General features: G+C 51.1%; 1 protein-coding gene across 2 annotated transcripts in view; it reads left to right on the top strand.

Moving 5' to 3' along the window:
• SPTLC2 (serine palmitoyltransferase long chain base subunit 2) overlaps positions 1-20,324 on the top strand; it is a 121,894-nt gene that overhangs the window by 14,248 nt on the left and 87,322 nt on the right. For both annotated transcript variants that reach the window (XR_003943300.1, XM_030213969.1), the window contains exon 2: positions 3,408-3,602. Coding sequence is in view for 1 of the 2 variants with exons in the window: in XM_030213969.1 (XP_030069829.1) it covers positions 3,408-3,602 (195 nt within the window). In the remaining variant the exon portion in view is untranslated. The remainder of the gene's footprint in view (positions 1-3,407; positions 3,603-20,324) is intronic.

Consider the following 20,324-nt stretch of genomic DNA (forward strand, 5'->3'; position numbering starts at 1 on the left):
GAGGACTCAAATACAAATCAACCTTTGCATCCAGTTTTTCCTACATTAGCACACAACTGTGGAACGCAATACCAAAAGCCTTGAAAACTACGTACGATCATCTAAATGTCCGGAAAACACTAAAAACCAAACTGTTTAAAAAGGCATACCCTGCCAATCCAACATAAATGCATGATATCTGCAACACAACAAAACTAAAGTGCGTAATGGACATAACAAAACTCTTCCGTTATACGATGCCCTAATGTGGCTGTGCCACACGAACTTTATCTTACCACAACATCACTTTGTATTTGTTCACACCGGAGTCTGCAAATGCCTCTCCGGTACTATGTAAGCCACATTGAACCTACAAATAAGTGGGAAAATGTGGGATACAAATGTAACAACTAAAATAAATAAACTTGACTGTTGCAATGCTTTATATATGGATCTTACTCAACATGAGTGCAAGAGATTACAACTCATTTAGAATACTGCAGTTAAACTCATTACAGGACATAAGAAATATGACCATGTTGCCCCACTTTTGAAAGTTGGTCACTGGCTGCCAATTCCCTTCTGTGTCACCTACAAGTTTCTTCTTTGGACTTAACAAACTTCGCAAATGCCAGGAGCTGTCGTTTTTCTGTTTACCTTGTTCCCTATTGTCCACCTCATCCTTTACGTTTGTCTCAACAGGACCTTCTTACTTTTCCATCCTTCTCTTTGATTCCAACTGTTCATCCCCCAACCACAGGTCTGTCCTGGAGATTGTATTACGCTTGGGAGAGAAGAAAGTATAGTCCCTCTCCTGACCATGAGTCTTGCGCCATAGGTCCACCAAACCCCACCGTGCCATAAAACTTTTAAACAAAGTTCTATCCCATTTTGCATATTGCACCTGTTGTACGGAATTATCTAAAAGTGGGTCTATGGTAAGATTAAAATCCCCACCCACCACTGTCCGCCCCGATCAGAGAGAATTGTGTGCTTAAATTTGCATGCAATTATCTCTGATCATAGGTCTGGTAAAGCCCCGTGCTGTTCCAACGCTATTTTTAGAACGCTGTTTGGAACAGCATGGGGCTTTTGATCATCTGCCTATTGGTGAAGGTGATAGAACCTGTGTCTCAGGAGTTTATCTCTGTGTAATTTGGGGAGTGTGGTGTTAAAACGCATCTTCTGTTGGCATGGGGAATAAGGAACAAATAGTACCAGAGTTGAGGAAAGCCAGGCTACCTTTTGTGAAAGCACTAATCACAGCTCCTTTTTTTTCATAGCAGCAGAAACAGCTTTCTTAATGATACCAGTAATTTTTAGTTCTCTGAGGTTTGGAGACTGTCATTACCTCTCAGTCTAACTCTGTAACACAAATCTAATTAAATTGGTATGCAGGATTAAAGGTAATGGAATGTATAATCCGCTTGACCATCAAGTGCAAGGCAGAGAACAATTACACATAAGCTCTAGTCTTTTGCACTCAAGTCAAAGGAGGGTTAAGTGACTTGCCCAAGGTCACAAGGAGCTGCAGTGGGAATCGAAACCAGGACACCGGGATCAAAGGCCATTGTACTGTCCATTAGGCCACTCCTGTACTCCTCCAAGTACCAAGTCACAAGTGACTTATTTAGGGGGGGGGGGGGGGGGGGGGGGGGGGGCGGGTGCCACTACTTGTGTGATGGTTTCTTGACAGACTGTTAGCGGGTAATTTGCCATTGCTTTCCCAAGTCATCTTAACGTCCCCCTCCCTTTTCATTTACTGACTGAAAATAGGTGGAGGGCTGAGTTCACTGGAAACTGGCTATCTGACGACAATCCCAGTTCGGGATTTATACTCAGATCATAGGCGCAAAAGGCAAGCGGCCTACCAATTGCTACACAAGGTCTGTGAAAAATGTTTCTAGAATAACTTCTGCATGTGTTAACTGGCTCAGAGAGCAGTGTATGCCCTTGGGACCACAAAAACTGTTTAATCTAAAACATGATCTGGTTAATTCATCCTTTCCAGCCACAAACCCAACCCATCTGATTAATGCAGGGTTAGTGTCCTTTATAGAGCAATTTAGAGTTCAGAAACCTGGCTTTTGCTTCCTTCTCTATCATGGACTGGGCAGGTCGTTTGTCTCATTGTTGGTGAGAAACTTTCGACATTGATGTTTTCTGGTACAAAGTTCTGTGTTCCAGAGATGGTTCATGTATGTAATATGTTTTTTTATGTTTCAAAGTTTTTATTGATGATGCCACAGAGTAACACAATCATTTGATTAAGTACATAACAGTTTTAACTTTGTCAATCATATGTACACTAATCCGCGGTCATTATCATCAAATTTGATTTACAGTTTCCTTCCCAATCCCCCCCTTCCCCCCCTTAATACTGTCTTTAACTTAATCCTTATATCAAAATAGAGCAATAAACAACCATAAACATTATCCGCTATCTGCACTTTCCAAGAATAATAACTTGTATTTGTGTCGCGGTTAACCCCTTATCTAATATCTCCCTCCCTTTCATCCCCTTCCCCCCTCCCCCCTTTATCATGAAATATTCCGCCTTCACTTCATGAGCCATTCAGTTACATCTCCCACTCACTCTTATGCTACGGTGTTGGTTAAGGTGCTCTGCCTTATGTTGTGTTACTGAACTCTAGTTGCCATTATCCTCTCCCACCTTTATGTTCCCCTATGTGGAAAATTTATTTAATATTGCACTTCTCGCTTTATGGGATATACTTTTGTAAGTACTTGGTCCAGATGGAGATAAACTTCTTCCTTTTCTTGGAAGTGCCCTGGGCTTCCCTGGCTTCCCATAGCATCAATTCATGAACATGTATGTAATATGTTTAAAAAAATGATATACCATTGGCTCTATTTCTTGTTTTTATGTTTAAATCATTTTTATTGGCAAAGACAAAATTATAATAACCTTTCAATGAGAATACAAAAGCAATAATACCAACCATTGATCCAGTATCACTAAGTAGTTTTTGATTTCTTCCCCTCCACCCCCCCCCCCCCCCACCGAACAGCCACCCCTTATGAATACCATAATTCCCAACACTTTACAACTCAACATAGTTGTCTTTAAAATATCAGAGTCTACATACCAAACATGGCAAATACATCTTACTAACTCATAGAACAAATGTTATCTGAACACAAGTATATAAAGCCATTCAATAAACTTTGGCAGTTTATTCCCCCCCCTCCCCCCCCTCCACCATACCCATTTAACTTCTACCCCTTCCCTCCCCTCCCCCTACCCGCTCCAATGTATGGGTCAGCAATTTAATATGTGGCTTTTCCCTTTATGTTTATTTCTTGTTTTTATAAACATCAGCCAATTGGTATGTAAGGGGTGTGGGAGAAATGAGTACTGAAAACGTGCTATTCTATAGAACTAATGTTCTTTGTTTTTGCCGTAGAATCATCATGTTATGCAAAATGGAGGGTTATACAAGCGACCGTTTAATGAGGCATTTGAAGAAACTCCTATGCTGGTTGCTGTACTCACCTACATGGGCTATGGAATACTCACCCTCTTTGGTTATCTGCGGGATTTTTTGAGAGCATGGAAAATTGAGAAATGCCACAATGCAACGGAAAGAGAAGAGCAAAAGGTAAGCATTGGCAGAAGTGTGTTAAGCGCAACTTTTCTGTAGCAGGATTTGGGAAGAATTTTCTAAAGCATTTTCCATGTGTAAAGCATATTTTACATTCGCTAAATAGGTATATAATAATTGCCTGGGAGTATGTGTATACAAATGTGTTCAGACAAGAGCATGCATGGTCTGTGCATAAGCATTCCCAGAAGTAGTGTTTGGTAGGGAAGCAACGGAGTTGTGAGGTATGTATGTGCCCACATAGACAAACCTGCTTCCAGAGTTCAAGCACATAGTCGCAAGTACTACTACTACTACTATTTAGCATTTCTATAGCGCTACAAGGCGTACGCAGCGCTGTACAAACATAGAAGGAAGACAGTCCCTGCTCAAAGAGCTTACAATCTAATAGACAAAAAATAAAGTAATCAAATCAATTAATGTGTACAGGAAGGAGGAGAGGAGGGTAGAATCAAACCAGTGGTCCATCTAGCCTAGTATTCTGCTTCCAGCAGTGGCCAATCCAGGTCACAAGTACCTTTCAGAAACGCAAATAGTAGCAGCTTTCCATGATACCAATCCCAGGTCAAGCAGTGGCTTCCCCATGTCTGTCTAAATAGCAGACTATGGACTTTTCCTCCAGGAACTTGAACCCAGATACTCTAACCACTGTTACCACATCCTCCAGCAGCGAGTTCCATAGCTTAACTATTCTTTGAGTGAAAAAATATTTCCTCCTATTAATGTCCATGTAATTTCATTGAGTGTCCCCTGGGGTAATGTTGCCTTTACAAAATAGGTATGGCTTTTGACATTTTTGTAGGCGCCCTGTTATAGAATTACTCCTCCAGAGTTGGCTTTTGCCAGGTTGAAATAAGTTGCCAGCTCAGAATTCAGTTGCACTAGCAGACATGATGAATCCCCTCTGTTGTCGTTGCCAAGCTGAAAAGCCCCAACATGTTTAACCTCCCTTCATAAGGGAGATGTTGCGAAGGATGTTAAAAAAATGGAAGCGATACAAAGAAAAGCTACGAGGATGGTATGGGAGTTGCGTTCCAAGACGTATGAAGAGAGACTTGCTGACCTGAACATGTATACTCTGGAGGAAAGGAGGAACAGGGGTGATATGATACAGACGTTCAAATATTTGAAAGGTATTAATCCGCAAACGAATCTTTCCGGAGAGGGGAAGGCGGTAGAACGAGAGGACATGAAATGAGATTGAAGGGGGGCAGACTCAGGAAAGATGTCAGGAAGTATTTCTTCACGGAGAGGGGTGGTGAACGCTTGGAATGCCCTCCCGCGGGAGGTGGTGGAGATGAAAACGGTAATGGAATTCAAGCATGCGTGGGATATGCATAAAGGAATCCTGTGCAGAAGGAATGGATCCACAGAAGCTTAGCTGAAATTGGGTGGCGGGGGGAAGAGGGGTTGGTTGTTGAGAGGCTAGGATGGGGGAGGGCAGACTTATATGGGGTCTGTGCCGGAGCCGGTGATGGGAGGCGGGACTGGTGGTTGGGAGGCGGGAAATACTGCTGCACAGACTTATATGGTCTGTGCCCTGAAAAAGACAGGTACAAATCAAGGTAAGGTATACACATGAGTTTATCGTGGGCAGACTAGATGGACCGTGCAGGTCTTTTTCTGCCGTCATCTACTATGTTATATGTTACTATGTCCCCTTTATTAGTTTTGTTGCCTTTCTCTGAACCATTTCTAATCCTGTAATATTCTTTTTGAGATGAGATATGTATAGTGCTAAAGGTGTGGTCACACCAAGGTCTGAAGAGATAGCAGCACGGTTATGGATCAATGGATGTTGTTAAAGGTGAAGGCCGACCAAACTAACAGACATAACTGTAGTTAGAATGTTATGTAAACAGGAGTTCAGGAAATAGAACATGAGGTAATAGATATAGTAGCAGGGAGGTTTTGGCTGTACAACATAAGAGAGAAAGTTGATAAGTGAAAAGAATGAAGTAATGTCTTTTATGAATGGCTTTGTGTAGAAATTTTATTTTATTTATTTTAGTTACATTTGTACCCCGTGCTTTCCCACCTTCAATCTCATTTCATGTCCTCTCGTTCTACCATCTTCCCATCTCCGGAAAAGGTTCGTTTGCAAATATTTGAGTGGAGATACTTAGCACATATGTTTTGTGACTTTTTTTTCCCTTGTTGAAAGTGTGCTTCCACACCTGAGTTGTATTGATTTAGTAAAATCTAAATTCACCACATCTAGTGCTGTCCCTCAATCCAACTCTCTGGTCACCCAGTCAAAGAAATTAATCAGATTTTGTCTGCCAAGATCTGTCCCTAGTGAAACAATGGTGTCTCAGGTCCTGTAATCCATTGGATTGTAAACACCTTTCTGTTCTCTGTTTTAAAAGCGTTTAATTTAATTTACTTACCACAGGAGTCGCTTATCAGCCTGTAGTTCCCAACCTCCTCTTCTGCTTTTGTGGAGACGGACCACATCTGCTCTTCTGCAGTTCTCCAGGACCACTCCCAGCTCTAGAGAAGTATTGAAAAGGTCATAAGTACATAAGTATTGCCATGCTGGGAAAGACCAAAAGTCCATCAAGCCCAGCATCCTGTTTCCAACAGTGGCCAATCCAGGTCACAAATATCTGGCAAAGTCCCCCAAAAGTACAAAACATTTTATACTGCTTATCCCAGAAATAAACTGTGGGTTTTCCCCAAGTCCATTTTAATAGTGGTCTGTGGACTTTTCCTTTAGGAAGCCGTCCAAACCTTTTTTTAAACCCCACTAAGCTAACCGCCTTTACCACATTCTCTGGCAAGGAATTCCAGAGTTTAATTACACGTTGAATGAAGAAACATTTTCTCCGATTTGTTTTAAATTTACTACTTTGTAGCTTCATTGAATGCCCCCTAGTCCTTGTATTTTTGGAAAGAGTAAACAAACGCTTCTCCTCTACCCTTTCCACTCCACTCATTTTATAGACCTCTATCATATCTCCCCTCAGCTGTCTTTTCTCCAAGCTGAAGAGCCGTTGGCACTTTAGCCTTTCTTCATAGGGAAGTCATCCCATCCCCTTTATCATTTTTGTCGCCCTTCTCTGCACATTTTCTAATTTCACTATACCCTTAGATGTATGCCATCTGGCCCCTTCACTTTGTCCATCATTTTGTTTAGCTAGCTCATCATACAGTCCTCTGAAAATCGCTCAGTGACCTATCACCCCTTCATTCCTATTTGTGTTTGTCTTCTGCAGTCCTGCTCCTGGCCCTTCCGTTGTGAACACAGAATAGAAATATTTGTTAAGCACTTCCGCCTTTATCTTTATCAGCTTCTACATATTTTTCCCCTTCACCTTTGAGTCTCAAGACCACTTTTGCACTGCCTCCTATCACTAACATATGTAGTGTCTTATCCCCCCCCCATTTTACCATATTGGCTTTTCAGGCTGTCTGAGATAAGGAGGGTGTAATCTGGGGTGTTTATACTTGTGGGGTTGTCTGCGTTGTATTAGGATGAGAGGTTGAGACTGTGTTTTTTCTTTTTGAGTTTTAGTTGAAATGCATTTGCCCATGAGTCCATGATGTTCAAGCTGAGTTTGATTTCATTGGTGATTTCTGTCAGTTTATGTTTATAAGGAATTTCTCCGAGGACAAGCAGGCTGCTTGTTCTCACTGATGGGTGACGTCCACGGCAGCCCCTCCAATCGGAAACTTCTCTAGCAAAGTCCTTTGCTAGTCCTCGCGCGCCCGCGCGCACCGCGCATGCGCGGCCGTCTTCCCGCCCGAAACCGGCTCGAGCCGGCCAGTCTTCTTTTGTCTGCACTCGGTACGGTCGTGTTTTCGCCGTGTCGAGCCCCGGAAAGTCGACCTCGCGCGTCCAAATTTATTTTGACGTGTTTTTTCTTCGGAAAAGTCTTTCAAGTGTCGGGAAGTGCTCCGGAACCCCCCCCCCCCCCCCGGGTTTCGTGTTAATCCTCCCCGTACTTCCAGCTTTTTGCCCCGATAAGTTTTCTTTCGTCGTCGGGGTAGGCCTCTTTTCGGCCTCGGTCGAGATTTTCTCCCTTACAAATTTTTTGGTGCTCTTTTTCCGTCATTTCGGACTTTGATTTCGCCGGCGCGATTTTTCCGCCCATGACATCGAAGCCTTCCAGCGGCTTCAAGAAGTGCACCCAGTGCGCCCAGGTTATCTCGCTCACTGATCGACACTCGTCGTGTCTTCAGTGTCTGGGGGCCGAGCACCGCCCTCAGAACTGCAGTCTGTGTTCCCTGCTTCAATGGCGGACTCAGGTAGCGAGACTAGCCCAGTGGAACGTGTTGTTCTCCGAGGACAAGCAGGCTGCTTGTTCTCACGACTGATGGGTGACGTCCGCGGCAGCCCCCACCAACCGGAAAGAAGCTTCGCGGGACGGTCGGCACGCAGGGCACGCCCACCGCGCATGCGCGGCCGTCTTCCCGCCCGTGCGCGACCGCTCCCGCCAGTTCCTTTTTTTCCGCGACTGGAGAGAGTTGTGCTTCTGCCACTCTCTCTGTTTCAGCCGCCGGATTTTTCGACCGCGTTTACGCGGATCGTCGCTTCGCTTCGGATTACCGTTCGGTTTTCCTTTTTTCTTGTTTAAAAAAAAAAAAAAAAGAAAATCTCGGCGCGTGCAGAGCACGCGCTCCCCTTTTCCCTCGCTTCCAGCGGGGACGCCACGTTGCAGCCTAGTGGTCGCTCGGTCGTTTATTTTTTCGTGGTGTGATTTTAGCCACCATTGACGACTTTGACTTCGCCGACGCGATTTTTCCGTCGATGTCCTCGAAGGTCCCGAGTGGATTTAAAAAGTGTGGTTGCTGCGGCCGGCCGATCTCACAGACCGACACCCACGCTTGGTGCCTCCAGTGCCTCGGGCCGGAGCACAATCTCAAGTCGTGTGCTCTGTGTCTCGGTCTCCGGAAACGGACTCAGGTTGCGAGGCAAGTTCTGCGGGACCGTCTTTTTGGAACTTGCGCCGGCCCCTCGACGTCGACCTCGACGGCATCGGTATCGAAGGCCGGTTCTTCGGTACCGGTATCGATGCCCGAGACATCGGCACCGATGGCAGCGACCCCAGGAGAACAGGTCCCGTTGGCCCGCCGGTCCGCCGGTGAGAGTGGGGTTGAGAGGCCGCGTGGGCAGTCGGCCCCGGTCACTCCCTCAGCTCGTGAGCCACGGGACCGACCCCTGTCTGACCCGGTGCCTCGAGACCGAGGGGGATCGACCTCCTCCTCCTCCATGCCCTCCGGCGCCGGTGACGTGCATCGAAAAAAGGATAAGAAGCGTCGTCAACGGACGCCCTCGGTGCATCCCGAAGAGGAGTCGACGCCGAAGCGTCATCGTCGAGAGGAGAGGTCTCCGTCGGTTGTGGAGGTACCGACGCGTCGGGGTTCCGGCACCTCGGTGCCGTCTCCTGGCTCCCAGCAGCTTCCGGCACCGACACCCTTACCGGCCCCACCGCCTTTCCCGGCAGTGGGCCTGGACGAGTGCCTCAGAGCCATCCTTCCGGGGATCCTGGAAGGGCTGATGCGCCAGGCTGTGCCGGCGCCGGGGGTGCTTGCGCCCTCGGTGCCGATGACTGTGGCGCCGGCGAGCTCTAGCCCGGCGCCGGGGCTGTCGACACCGCCGCCGCTTGCGGTGCCGGTCTCGACTGCCACGCAGGTGGAGTCCCCGTCGACGTCGATGGAGGGAGCTCCGTCCCCGCCGGCGCGGGAGTCCACCGCTCGACGACACCGAGACCTCGGTGCCTCGACGTCGAGCCGGGCCCGGTACAGGACTCAGCTACATGAGCTAATGTCCGATACCGAGGATGAGGACTCGTGGGGGGAAGAGGAGGACCCTAGATATTTCTCCTCAGAGGAGTCTACGGGCCTTCCCTCGGACCCCACGCCTTCACCGGAGAGGAAGCTCTCACCTCCTGAGAGTCTCTCCTTTGCCTCCTTTGTGCGGGATATGTCTATCAGCATTCCCTTCCCCGTGGTCTCTGTGGAAGAGCCGAGGGCCGAGATGCTCGAGGTCCTCGACTATCCATCACCACCTAGAGAGTCCTCCACGGTGCCGCTGCACAATGTCCTGGAGGAGACGCTGCTCCGGAACTGGGTGCGACCATTAACTAACCCCACCATTCCCAAGAAAGCAGAGTCCCAGTACAGGATCCACTCTGACCCAGAGCTCATGCGGCCCCAATTGCCCCATGACTCGGCGGTCGTGGATTCTGCTCTCAAGAGGGCACGGAGTTCGAGGGATACCGCCTCGGCGCCCCCGGGGCGGGAGTCTCGCACTCTGGACTCGTTTGGGAGGAAGGCCTACCAATCCTCCATGCTCGTGACCCGCATCCAGTCATACCTGCTCTATATGAGCATTCACATGCGGACCTATGTGCAACAACTGGCGGACCTGGTCGAGAAGCTCCCGCCGGAGCAGTCCAGGCCTTATCAGGAGGTGGTCAGGCAGCTGAAGGCGTGCAGAAAGTTCCTGTCCAGGGGTATTTTTGACACCTGTGACGTGGCATCTCGTGCTGCGGCCCAAGGTATAGTGATGCGCAGGCTCTCATGGCTGCGTGCCTCTGACCTGGACAACCGCACCCAGCAGAGACTGGCTGACGTCCCTTGCCGGGGGGATAACATTTTTGGTGAGAAGGTCGAGCAGATGGTGGACCAACTGCATCAGCGGGAACCGCTCTCGACAAGCTCTCCCACCGGGCGCCTTCAGCATCCACCTCAGCAGGTGGACGTTTTTCCCGGGTCCCGGCAGGCTGCACCCTATTCTTTTGCAAAGCGTAGGTACAACCAGCCGGCCCGAAGGCCTCGTCAGGCACAGGGACAGCCCCAGCGCGCTCGTTCCCGTCAACAGCGTGCGCCTAAGCAGCCCCCTGCGCCTCCACAGCAAAAGCCAGGGACGGGCTTTTGACTGGATCCACGGGAACATAGCCGCCCTCAAAGTGTCCGTACCGGACGATCTGCCGGTCGGGGGGAGGTTAAAATTTTTTCACCAAAGGTGGCCTCTCATAACCTCCGACCAGTGGGTCTCCAAATAGTGCGGTGCGGATACGCCCTGAATTTGGCCTCCCTGCCTCCAAATTGTCCTCCGGGAGCTCAGTCCTTCAGCTCCCATCACAAGCAGGTACTTGCAGAGGAACTCTCCGCCCTTCTCAGCGCCAATGCGGTCGAGCCCGTACCACCCGGGCAGGAAGGGCAGGGATTCTATTCCAGGTACTTCCTTGTGGAAAAGAAAACAGGGGGGATGCGTCCCATCCTAGACCTGAGAGGCCTGAACAAATTCCTGGTCAAAGAAAAGTTCAGGATGCTTTCCTTGGGCACCCTTCTGCCAATGATTCAGAAAAACGATTGGCTATGTTCCCTGGATTTAAAGGATGCATATACTCACATCCCGATACTGCCAGCCCACAGACAGTATCTCAGATTCCGCCTGGGCGCACGGCACTTTCAGTATTGTGTGCTGCCCTTTGGGCTCGCCTCCGCCCCACGAGTGTTTACGAAGTGCCTCGTGGTGGTGGCGGCGTACCTACGCAGGCTGGGAGTGCACGTGTTCCCATATCTCGACGATTGGCTGGTCAAGAACACCTCGGAGGCGGGAGCCCTCCGGTCCATGCAGTGCACTATTCAACTTCTGGAGCTGCTGGGGTTTGTGATAAATTACCCAAAGTCCCATCTCCAGCCATCCCAGTCTCTGGAATTCATAGGAGCGCTGCTGAATACCCAGACGGCTCAGGCCTACCTTCCCGAAGCGCGGGCCACCAATCTCCTGGCCCTGGCTTCGCAGACCAGAGCGTCTCAGCAGGTCACAGCTCGGCAGATGTTGAGACTTCTGGGTCATATGGCCTCCACAGTTCATGTGACTCCCATGGCTCGTCTTCACGTGAGATCTGCTCAATGGACCCTAGCTTCCCAGTGGTTCCAAGCCACCGGGAATCTAGAAGATGTCATCCGCCTCTCCACCAGTTGCCGCACTTCACTGCTCTGGTGGACCATCCGGACCAATTTGACCCTGGGACGTCCATTCCAAATTCCGCAGCCTTCGAAAGTGCTGACGACGGATGCATCTCGCCTGGGGTGGGGAGCTCATGTCGATGGGCTTCACACCCAGGGTCTGTGGTCCCTCCAGGAAAAGGATCTACAGATCAACCTCCTGGAGCTCCGAGCGATCTGGAACGCACTGAAGGCTTTCAGAGATCGGCTGTCCTACCAAATTATCCAAATTCGGACAGACAATCAGGTTGCAATGTATTACGTCAACAAGCAGGGGGGCACCGGATCTCGCCCCCTGTGTCAGGAAGCCGTCGGGATGTGGCGTTGGGCGTGCCGGTTCGGCATGCTCCTCCAAGCCACATACCTGGCAGGCGTAAACAACAGTCTGGCCGACAGACTGAGCAGAGTCATGCAACCGCACGAGTGGTCGCTCCATTCCAGAGTGGTACGCAAGATCTTCCGGAGTGGGGCACCCCCTCGGTGGATCTTTTCGCCTCTCAGACCAACCACAAGCTGCCTCTGTTCTGTTCCAGACTTCAGACACACGGCAGGCTAGCGTCAGATGCCTTTCTCCTTCATTGGGGGACCGGCCTCATGTATGCTTATCCTCCCATACCTTTGGTGGGGAAGACCTTACTGAAGCTCAAGCAAGACCGCGGCACCATGATCCTGATAGCGCCCTTTTGGCCCCGTCAGATCTGGTTCCCTCTTCTTCTGGAGTTGTCCTCAGAAGAACCGTGGAGATTGGAGTGTTTTCCGACTCTCATTTCGCAGAACGACGGAGCGTTGCTGCACCCCAACCTTCAATCCCTGGCTCTCACGGCCTGGATGTTGAGGGCGTAGACTTCGCTGCGTTGGGTCTGTCTGAGGGTGTCTCCCGGGTCTTGCTTGCCTCTAGGAAGGATTCCACTAAAAAGAGTTACTTTTTCAAGTGGAGGAGGTTTGTCGTTTGGTGTGAGAGCAAGGCCCTAGAACCTCGCTCTTGCCCTGCACAGAACCTGCTTGAATACCTTCTGCACTTATCAGAGTCTGGCCTCAAGACCAACTCAGTAAGGAATCACCTTAGTGCGATTAGTGCTTACCATTATCGTGTGGAGGGTAAAGCCATCTCTGGAGAGCCTTTAGTCGTTTGATTCATGAGAGGCTTGCTTTTGTCAAAGCCCCCTATCAAGCCTCCTACTGTGTCATGGGATCTCAACGTCGTCCTCACCCAGCTGATGAAACCTCCTTTTGAGCCACTGAATACCTGCCATCTGAAGTACTTGACCTGGAAGGTCATTTTCTTGGTGGCAGTTACTTCAGCTCGTAGGGTCAGTGAGCTTCAAGCCCTAGTAGCTCATGCTCCATATACCAAATTTCATCACAACAGAGTAGTGCTCCGCACCCACCCAAAGTTCCTGCCGAAGGTGGTGTCGGAGTTCCATCTTAACCAGTCAATTGTCTTGCCAACATTCTTCCCCAGGCCGCATACCCGCCCTGCTGAACGTCAGTTGCACACATTGGACTGCAAGAGAGCATTGGCCTTCTACTTGGAGCGGACACAGCCCTACAGACAGTCCGCCCAATTGTTTATTTCTTTCGACCCTAACAGGCTAGGGGTCGCTGTCGGGAAACGCACCATCTCCAATTGGCTAGCAGATTGCATTTCCTTCACTTACGCCCAGGCTGGGCTGACTCTTGAGGGTCATGTCACGGCTCATAGTGTCAGAGCCATGGCAGCGTCGGTGGCCCACTTGAAGTCAGCCACTATTGAAGAGATCTGCAAGGCTGCGACGTGGTCATCTGTCCACACATTCACATCTCATTACTGCCTCCAGCAGGATACCCGACGCGACAGTCGGTTCGGGCAGTCGGTGCTGCAGAATCTGTTTGGGGTGTAAATCCAACTCCACCCTCCAGGACCCGAATTTATTCTGGTCAGGCTGCACTCTCAGTTAGTTGTTCTTCGTAGGTCAATTTCTGTTGTACCCTCGCCGTTGCGAGGTTCAATTGACCTGGGTTATTGTTTTGAGTGAGCCTGAGAGCTAGGGATACCCCAGTCGTGAGAACAAGCAGCCTGCTTGTCCTCGGAGAAAGGGTATGATACATACCTGTAGCAGTTGTTCTCCGAGGACAGCAGGCTGATTGTTCTCACCTACCCTCCCTCCTCCCCTTTGGAGTTGTGTGTTTCATCTTTTTGCTAGTCATTCAACTGGCGGGAGCGGTCGCGCACGGGCGGGAAGACGGCCGCGCATGCGCGGTGGGCGTGCCCTGCGTGCCGACCGTCCCGCGAAGCTTCTTTCCGGTTGGTGGGGGCTGCCGCGGACGTCACCCAGTCGTGAGAACAATCAGCCTGCTGTCCTCGGAGAACAACTGCTACAGGTATGTATCATACCCTTTCTCGGGCTCTTCGTCGGCATCGGCACCGGGATCTTCGAGTGCATCGACGTCGTCAGCGTCCAGACCATCTTCCTCGGCCGCCCCTGCATCGAGTGCATCGGGGCATCGGGCCTCTGCATCGGCGCCGAGACATCGGATAGCTGCATCGACGTCGGTGGTACCGGGACCTCGTCTGCTGATGTCGTCGGACGGTGGTGCATCGTCAGGAGTGCAGGTGAGGGCTGTCCATTCCCCTGCGGTGAGCCTTCGGGTGGGTCTCCTCCTACCCTGAGGGCTCCTGCGGTACAGCCCCCCCGAGACCGACCTCCTTCGGCCTCGGCCCCGAGGAAGCGACGGCTGGATTCTACGTCCTCCTCGTCGGTGCCGGGGAGCTCCGGTGACATGCTTCGGAAGAAATCGAAGAAGCATCGACACCGGTCTCCTCCCCGCGTCAGCACCGAGAGCTCTGGGTCGCCGAGGGAGTCGGCACCCAGCAGGCATCGGCACCGAGAGGACCGCTCACCCTCTGTTCAAGAGGTGTCGATGCGCTCCACTCTGGACAGCCCGGAACAGCCTCCTCGCCCGGAACAGGTTCTGACGTCGACGCCTGCATCGACCTCTTTGCCTTTCTCTGCAGCCGCTCTGAACGAGAGCCTCCGGGCCGTTCTCCCAGAGATTCTGGGAGAGCTGTTGCGCCCTACCCCTCCGGTACCGGCGGTGCTTGCGCCTCCGGTACCGTCGAGCGTGGCGCCGGCTGGCCCATCGCCCGGGGTGAGGTCCCCGACGTCGGTACCGCGTGCGGTACCGACTGCGGCCACCTCCCAGGAGGGCTCCCCGACTACGTCGGCGGAGGGAGCTTCGCCGATGCGGGCCAGGGAGTCTACCTCTCAATGCCCCCATCGTGGACGTGGCTCCACTGAGTCGAGCCGGGCGAGGTTGCAGACACAGGTTCGTGAACTTGTGTCTGACACCGAGGGTGAGGCCTCGTGGGAGGAAGAAGAAGACCCCAGATATTTCTCTGACGAGGAGTCTGAGGGTCTTCCTTCTGATCCCACTCCCTCTCCTGAAAGACAGCTTTCTCCTCCTGAGAGTCTGTCTTTCGCTTCCTTTGTCCGGGAGATGTCTACGGCCATCCCCTTCCCGGTGGTTGTGGAGGACGAGCCCAGGGCTGAAATGTTTGAGCTCCTGGACTATCCTTCTCCACCTAAGGAAGCGTCCACTGTTCCCTTGCACCATGTCCTAAAAAAGACATTGCTTGCGAACTGGACAAAACCTCTAACTAATCCCCACATCCCCAAGAAGATCGAGTCCCAGTACCGGATCCATGGGGACCCAGATCTGATGCGCACCCAGTTGCCTCATGATTCTGGAGTTGTGGATCTGGCCCTAAAGAAGGCTAAGAGTTCTAGGGAGCATGCTTCGGCGCCCCCGGGCAAGGACTCTAGAACCTTAGACTCCTTTGGGAGGAAGGCCTACCATTCCTCTATGCTCGTGGCCAAAATCCAGTCTTACCAGCTCTACACGAGCATACACATGCGGAACAATGTACGGCAGTTGGCGGGCTTGGTTGATGCTCTTCCCCCCGAGCAAGCCAAGCCTTTTCAGGAGGTGGTCAGGCAGCTGAAGGCGTGCAGAAAATTCCTGGCCAGAGGGGTGTATGACACCTTTGATGTTGCGTCCAGGGCCGCTGCTCAAGGTGTGGTGATGCGCAGGCTCTCATGGCTGCGTGCCGCCGACCTGGAGAATAGACTCCAGCAGCGGATTGCGGACTCGCCTTGCCGTGCGGACAACATTTTTGGAGAGAAAGTCGAGCAGGTGGTAGAGTCTCTCCACCAGCGGGACACCGCATTCGACAAGTTCTCCCGCCGGCAGCCTTCAGCATCTACCTCTACAGGTAGAAGATTTTTTGGGGGAAGGAAGACTGTTCCCTATGCTTCTGGTAAGCGTAGGTACAATCCTCCTTCTCGACAGCCTGCGGCCCAGGCTAAGCCCCAGCGCGCTCGCTCTCGTCAGCAGCGTGCGCCTCAGCAGGGCCCCGCGGCTCCCCAGCAAAAGCAAGGGGCGAGCTTTTGACTGGCTCCAGCAGAGCATAGCCGACATCCAAGTGTCAGTGCCGGGCGACCTGCCGGTCGGGGGGAGGTTGAAAGCTTTTCACCAAAGGTGGCCTCTCATAACCTCTGATCAGTGGGTTCTGCAAATAGTCCGGCAAGGATACACCCTCAATTTGGCCTCAAAACCTCCAAATTGTCCACCGGGAGCTCAATCCTACAGCTTCCAGCACAAGCAGGTACTTGCAGAGGAACTCTCCGCCCTTCTCAGCGCCAATGCGGTCGAGCCCGTGCCATCCGGGCAAGAAGGGCTGGGATTCTATTCCAGGTACTTCCTTGTGGAAAAGAAAACAGGGGGGATGCGTCCCATCCTAGACCTAAGGGCCCTGAACAAATATCTCGTAAAAGAAAAGTTCAGGATGCTTTCCCTGGGCACCCTTCTCCCCATGATTCAGCAAAACGATTGGCTATGCTCTCTGGACTTGAAGGATGCCTATACACACATCCCGATACTGCCAGCTCACAGACAGTATCTGCGATTTCAGTTGGGCACACGCCACTTCCAGTACTGTGTGCTACCCTTTGGGCTCGCCTCTGCGCCCAGGGTGTTCACAAAGTGCCTAGCTGTGGTAGCAGCGGCACTTCGCAGGCTGGGGGTGCACGTGTTCCCATATCTCGACGATTGGCTGGTGAAGAACACATCCGAGGCAGGAGCCCTGCAGTCCATGCAGATGACTATTCGCCTCCTGGAGCTACTGGGGTTTGTGATAAATTATCCAAAGTCCCATCTTCTCCCAGTGCAGAAACTCGAATTCATAGGAGCTCTGCTGGATTCTCGGACGGCTCGCACCTATCTCCCAGAGACGAGGGCCAACAACTTGTTGTCCCTCGTCTCGCGGGTGCGAGCGTCCCAGCAGATCACAGCTCGGCAGATGTTGAGATTGCTGGGCCACATGGCCTCCACAGTTCATGTGACTCCCATGGCCCGTCTTCACATGAGATCTGCTCAATGGACCCTAGCCTCCCAGTGGTATCAGGCTGCTGGGGGTCTAGAAGACGTGATCCACCTGTCCACGAGTTTTCTCGAATCCCTGTATTGGTGGACAATCTGGTCCAATTTGACTCTGGGACGTCCTTTCCAAATTCCTCAGCCACAAAAAGTGCTGACAACGGATGCGTCTCTCCTGGGATGGGGAGCTCATGTCGATGGGCTTCACACCCAAGGAAGCTGGTCCCTCCAGGAACGCGGTCTACAGATCAATCTCCTGGAGTTGCGAGCGATCTGGAACGCTCTGAAGGCTTTCAGAGATCGGCTGTCCCATCAAATTATCCAAATTCAGACAGACAACCAGGTTGCCATGTACTATGTCAACAAGCAGGGGGGCACCGGATCTCGCCCCCTGTGTCAGGAAGCCGTCAGCATGTGGCTCTGGGCTCGCCGTCTCGGCATGGTGCTCCAAGCCACATATCTGGCAGGCGTAAACAACAGTCTGGCCGACAGACTGAGCCGGATTATGCAACCTCACGAGTGGTCGCTCAACTCCAGAGTGGTGCGCCAGATCTTCCAAGCGTGGGGCACCCCCTTGGTGGATCTCTTCGCATCTCGAGTGAACCACAAAGTCCCTCAGTTCTGTTCTAGGCTTCAGGCCCCCGGCAGACTGGCATCGGATGCCTTCCTCCTGGATTGGGGGGAGGGCCTGCTGTATGCTTATCCTCCCATTCCTCTGGTGGGGAAGACTTTGTTGAAACTCAAGCAAGACCGAGGCACCATGATTCTGATTGCTCCTTTTTGGCCGCGTCAGATCTGGTTCCCTCTTCTTCTGGAGTTATCCTCAGAAGAACCGTGGAGATTGGAGTGTTTTCCGACCCTCATCACGCAGGACGAAGGGGCTCTTCTACATCCCAGCCTCCGGTCCCTGGCTCTCACGGCCTGGATGTTGAGAGCGTAGACTTTGCCTCTTTGGGTCTGTCAGAGGGTGTCTCCCGCGTCTTGCTTGCTTCCAGGAAAGATTCCACTAAGAGGAGTTACTTCTTTCTGTGGAGGAGGTTTGCCGTCTGGTGTGACAGCAAGGCCCTAGCTCCTCGCTCTTGTCCTACACAGACCCTGCTTGAATACCTTCTGCACTTGTCTGAGTCTGGTCTCAAGACCAACTCTGTAAGAGTTCACCTTAGCGCAATCAGTGCATACCATTACCATGTGGAAGGTAAGCCGATCTCGGGACAGCCTTTAGTTGTTCGCTTCATGAGAGGTTTGCTTTTGTCAAAGCCCCCTGTCAAGCCTCCTACAGTGTCATGGGATCTCAATGTCGTTCTCACCCAGCTGATGAAACCTCCTTTTGAGCCACTGAATTCCTGCCATCTGAAGTACTTGACCTGGAAGGTCATTTTCTTGGTGGCAGTTACTTCAGCTCGTAGAGTCAGTGAGCTTCAGGCCCTGGTAGCCCAGGCCCCTTACACCAAATTTCATCATAACAGAGTAGTCCTCCGCACTCACCCTAAGTTCTTGCCAAAGGTCGTGTCGGAGTTCCATCTGAACCAGTCAATTGTCTTGCCAACATTCTTTCCCCGTCCTCATTCCTGCCCTGCTGAACGTCAGCTGCACACATTGGACTGCAAGAGAGCATTGGCCTTCTACCTGGAGCGGACACAGCCCCACAGACAGTCCGCCCAATTGTTTGTTTCTTTTGATCCCAATAGGAGGGGAGTGGCTGTAGGGAAACGCACCATATCCAATTGGCTAGCAGATTGCATTTCCTTCACTTACGCCCAGGCGGGGCTGGCTCTTGAGGGTCATGTCACGGCTCATAATGTTAGAGCCATGGCTGCGTCGGTAGCCCACTTGAAGTCAGCCTCCATTGAAGAAATTTGCAAAGCTGCGACGTGGTCATCTGTCCACACATTCACATCTCATTACTGCCTGCAGCAGGATACCCGACGCGACAGTCGGTTCGGGCAGTCAGTTCTTCAGAACCTGTTTGGGCTTTAGGATCCAACTCCACCCCCCGAGGGCCCTGTTTGTTCTGTTCCAGGCTGCACTCTCAGTTAGTTGGTAAATTTTTTAGGTCAATCTCAGTTATGTCCTCGCCGTTGCGAGGCCCAATTGACCATGGTTGTTGTTTTGAGTGAGCCTGGGGGCTAGGGATACCCCATCAGTGAGAACAAGCAGCCTGCTTGTCCTCGGAGAAAGCGAATGCTACATACCTGTAGAAGGTATTCTCCGAGGACAGCAGGCTGATTGTTCTCACAAACCCGCCCGCCTCCCCGTTGGAGTTGTGTCTTCCCTTGAAGTGTATTGTCTTGCTACATACTGGACTGGCCGGCTCGAGCCGGTTTCGGGCGGGAAGACGGCCGCGCATGCGCGCGGGCGCGCGAGGACTAGCAAAGGACTTTGCTAGAGAAGTTTCCGATTGGAGGGGCTGCCGTGGACGTCACCCATCAGTGAGAACAATCAGCCTGCTGTCCTCGGAGAATACCTTCTACAGGTATGTAGCATTCGCTGTATATTGTGACATTTAGGCATATTTTCAAAGCACTTAGCCTTCCAAAGTTCCATAGGTTTCTATGGAACTTTGGAAGGCTAAGTGCTTTGAAAATATGCCTAATTGTCTGCCTAGATGAAAGGGTTAAGGCCTTGGTTGGATAAGGATTTGGCTAGTGGGGTCATCATTAGGTTGAAGAGGATCAGTGATAGTGGTGATCCTTGAGGTACTCCACAGTCTGCTTTCCACGGTGATGATATATTTGAGTTTGATGTTCTTGTGGTTAGGAAACTTGGTTAGGAAACAGAACTTGGTGCAATCCATGGTACTTACCCATGTCGATTACTGCAACAGTATTTTCTTAGGCTGCAAGGTCCATATCCTGAAAAAGCTTCAGACTGCCCAAAATACAGCAGCGAGACTCACCTTTAGCAAATCACGTTTTGAGAGCGCAACTCCTCTCCATGCAAAACTTCACTGGCTCCCTATTAAAGAGCAAATCAACTTCAAGATCCACACATTAATCCACAAGATTATCCAGGGTGAATCTCCGGACTATATGCTAAATCTGATTGACCTTCCAACAAGAAACATGGCTGAATCTTTGCAAAATTACCTCAACCTGCACTACCCCAACTGTAAAGGACTCAAGTACAAAACATATTATGGATCCAATTTCTTCTTCCTAGGCAGCCAACTCTGGAATGCCCTCCCCAGACCTATCCGATCAATCTGTGACCACCTACCCTTCCGGAAAGCACTAAAAACCCATGTATTCAAGCAAGCCTATCCAAATGGCCCAAACTAATGAACCCATCTACTTAACAAATACCAAGAGACAACAACATTAACCCAATCTATATTTCTCA

This window comes from Microcaecilia unicolor, chromosome 9 (assembly GCF_901765095.1).
Source record: "Microcaecilia unicolor chromosome 9, aMicUni1.1, whole genome shotgun sequence".
Taxonomy (NCBI): domain Eukaryota; kingdom Metazoa; phylum Chordata; class Amphibia; order Gymnophiona; family Siphonopidae; genus Microcaecilia; species Microcaecilia unicolor.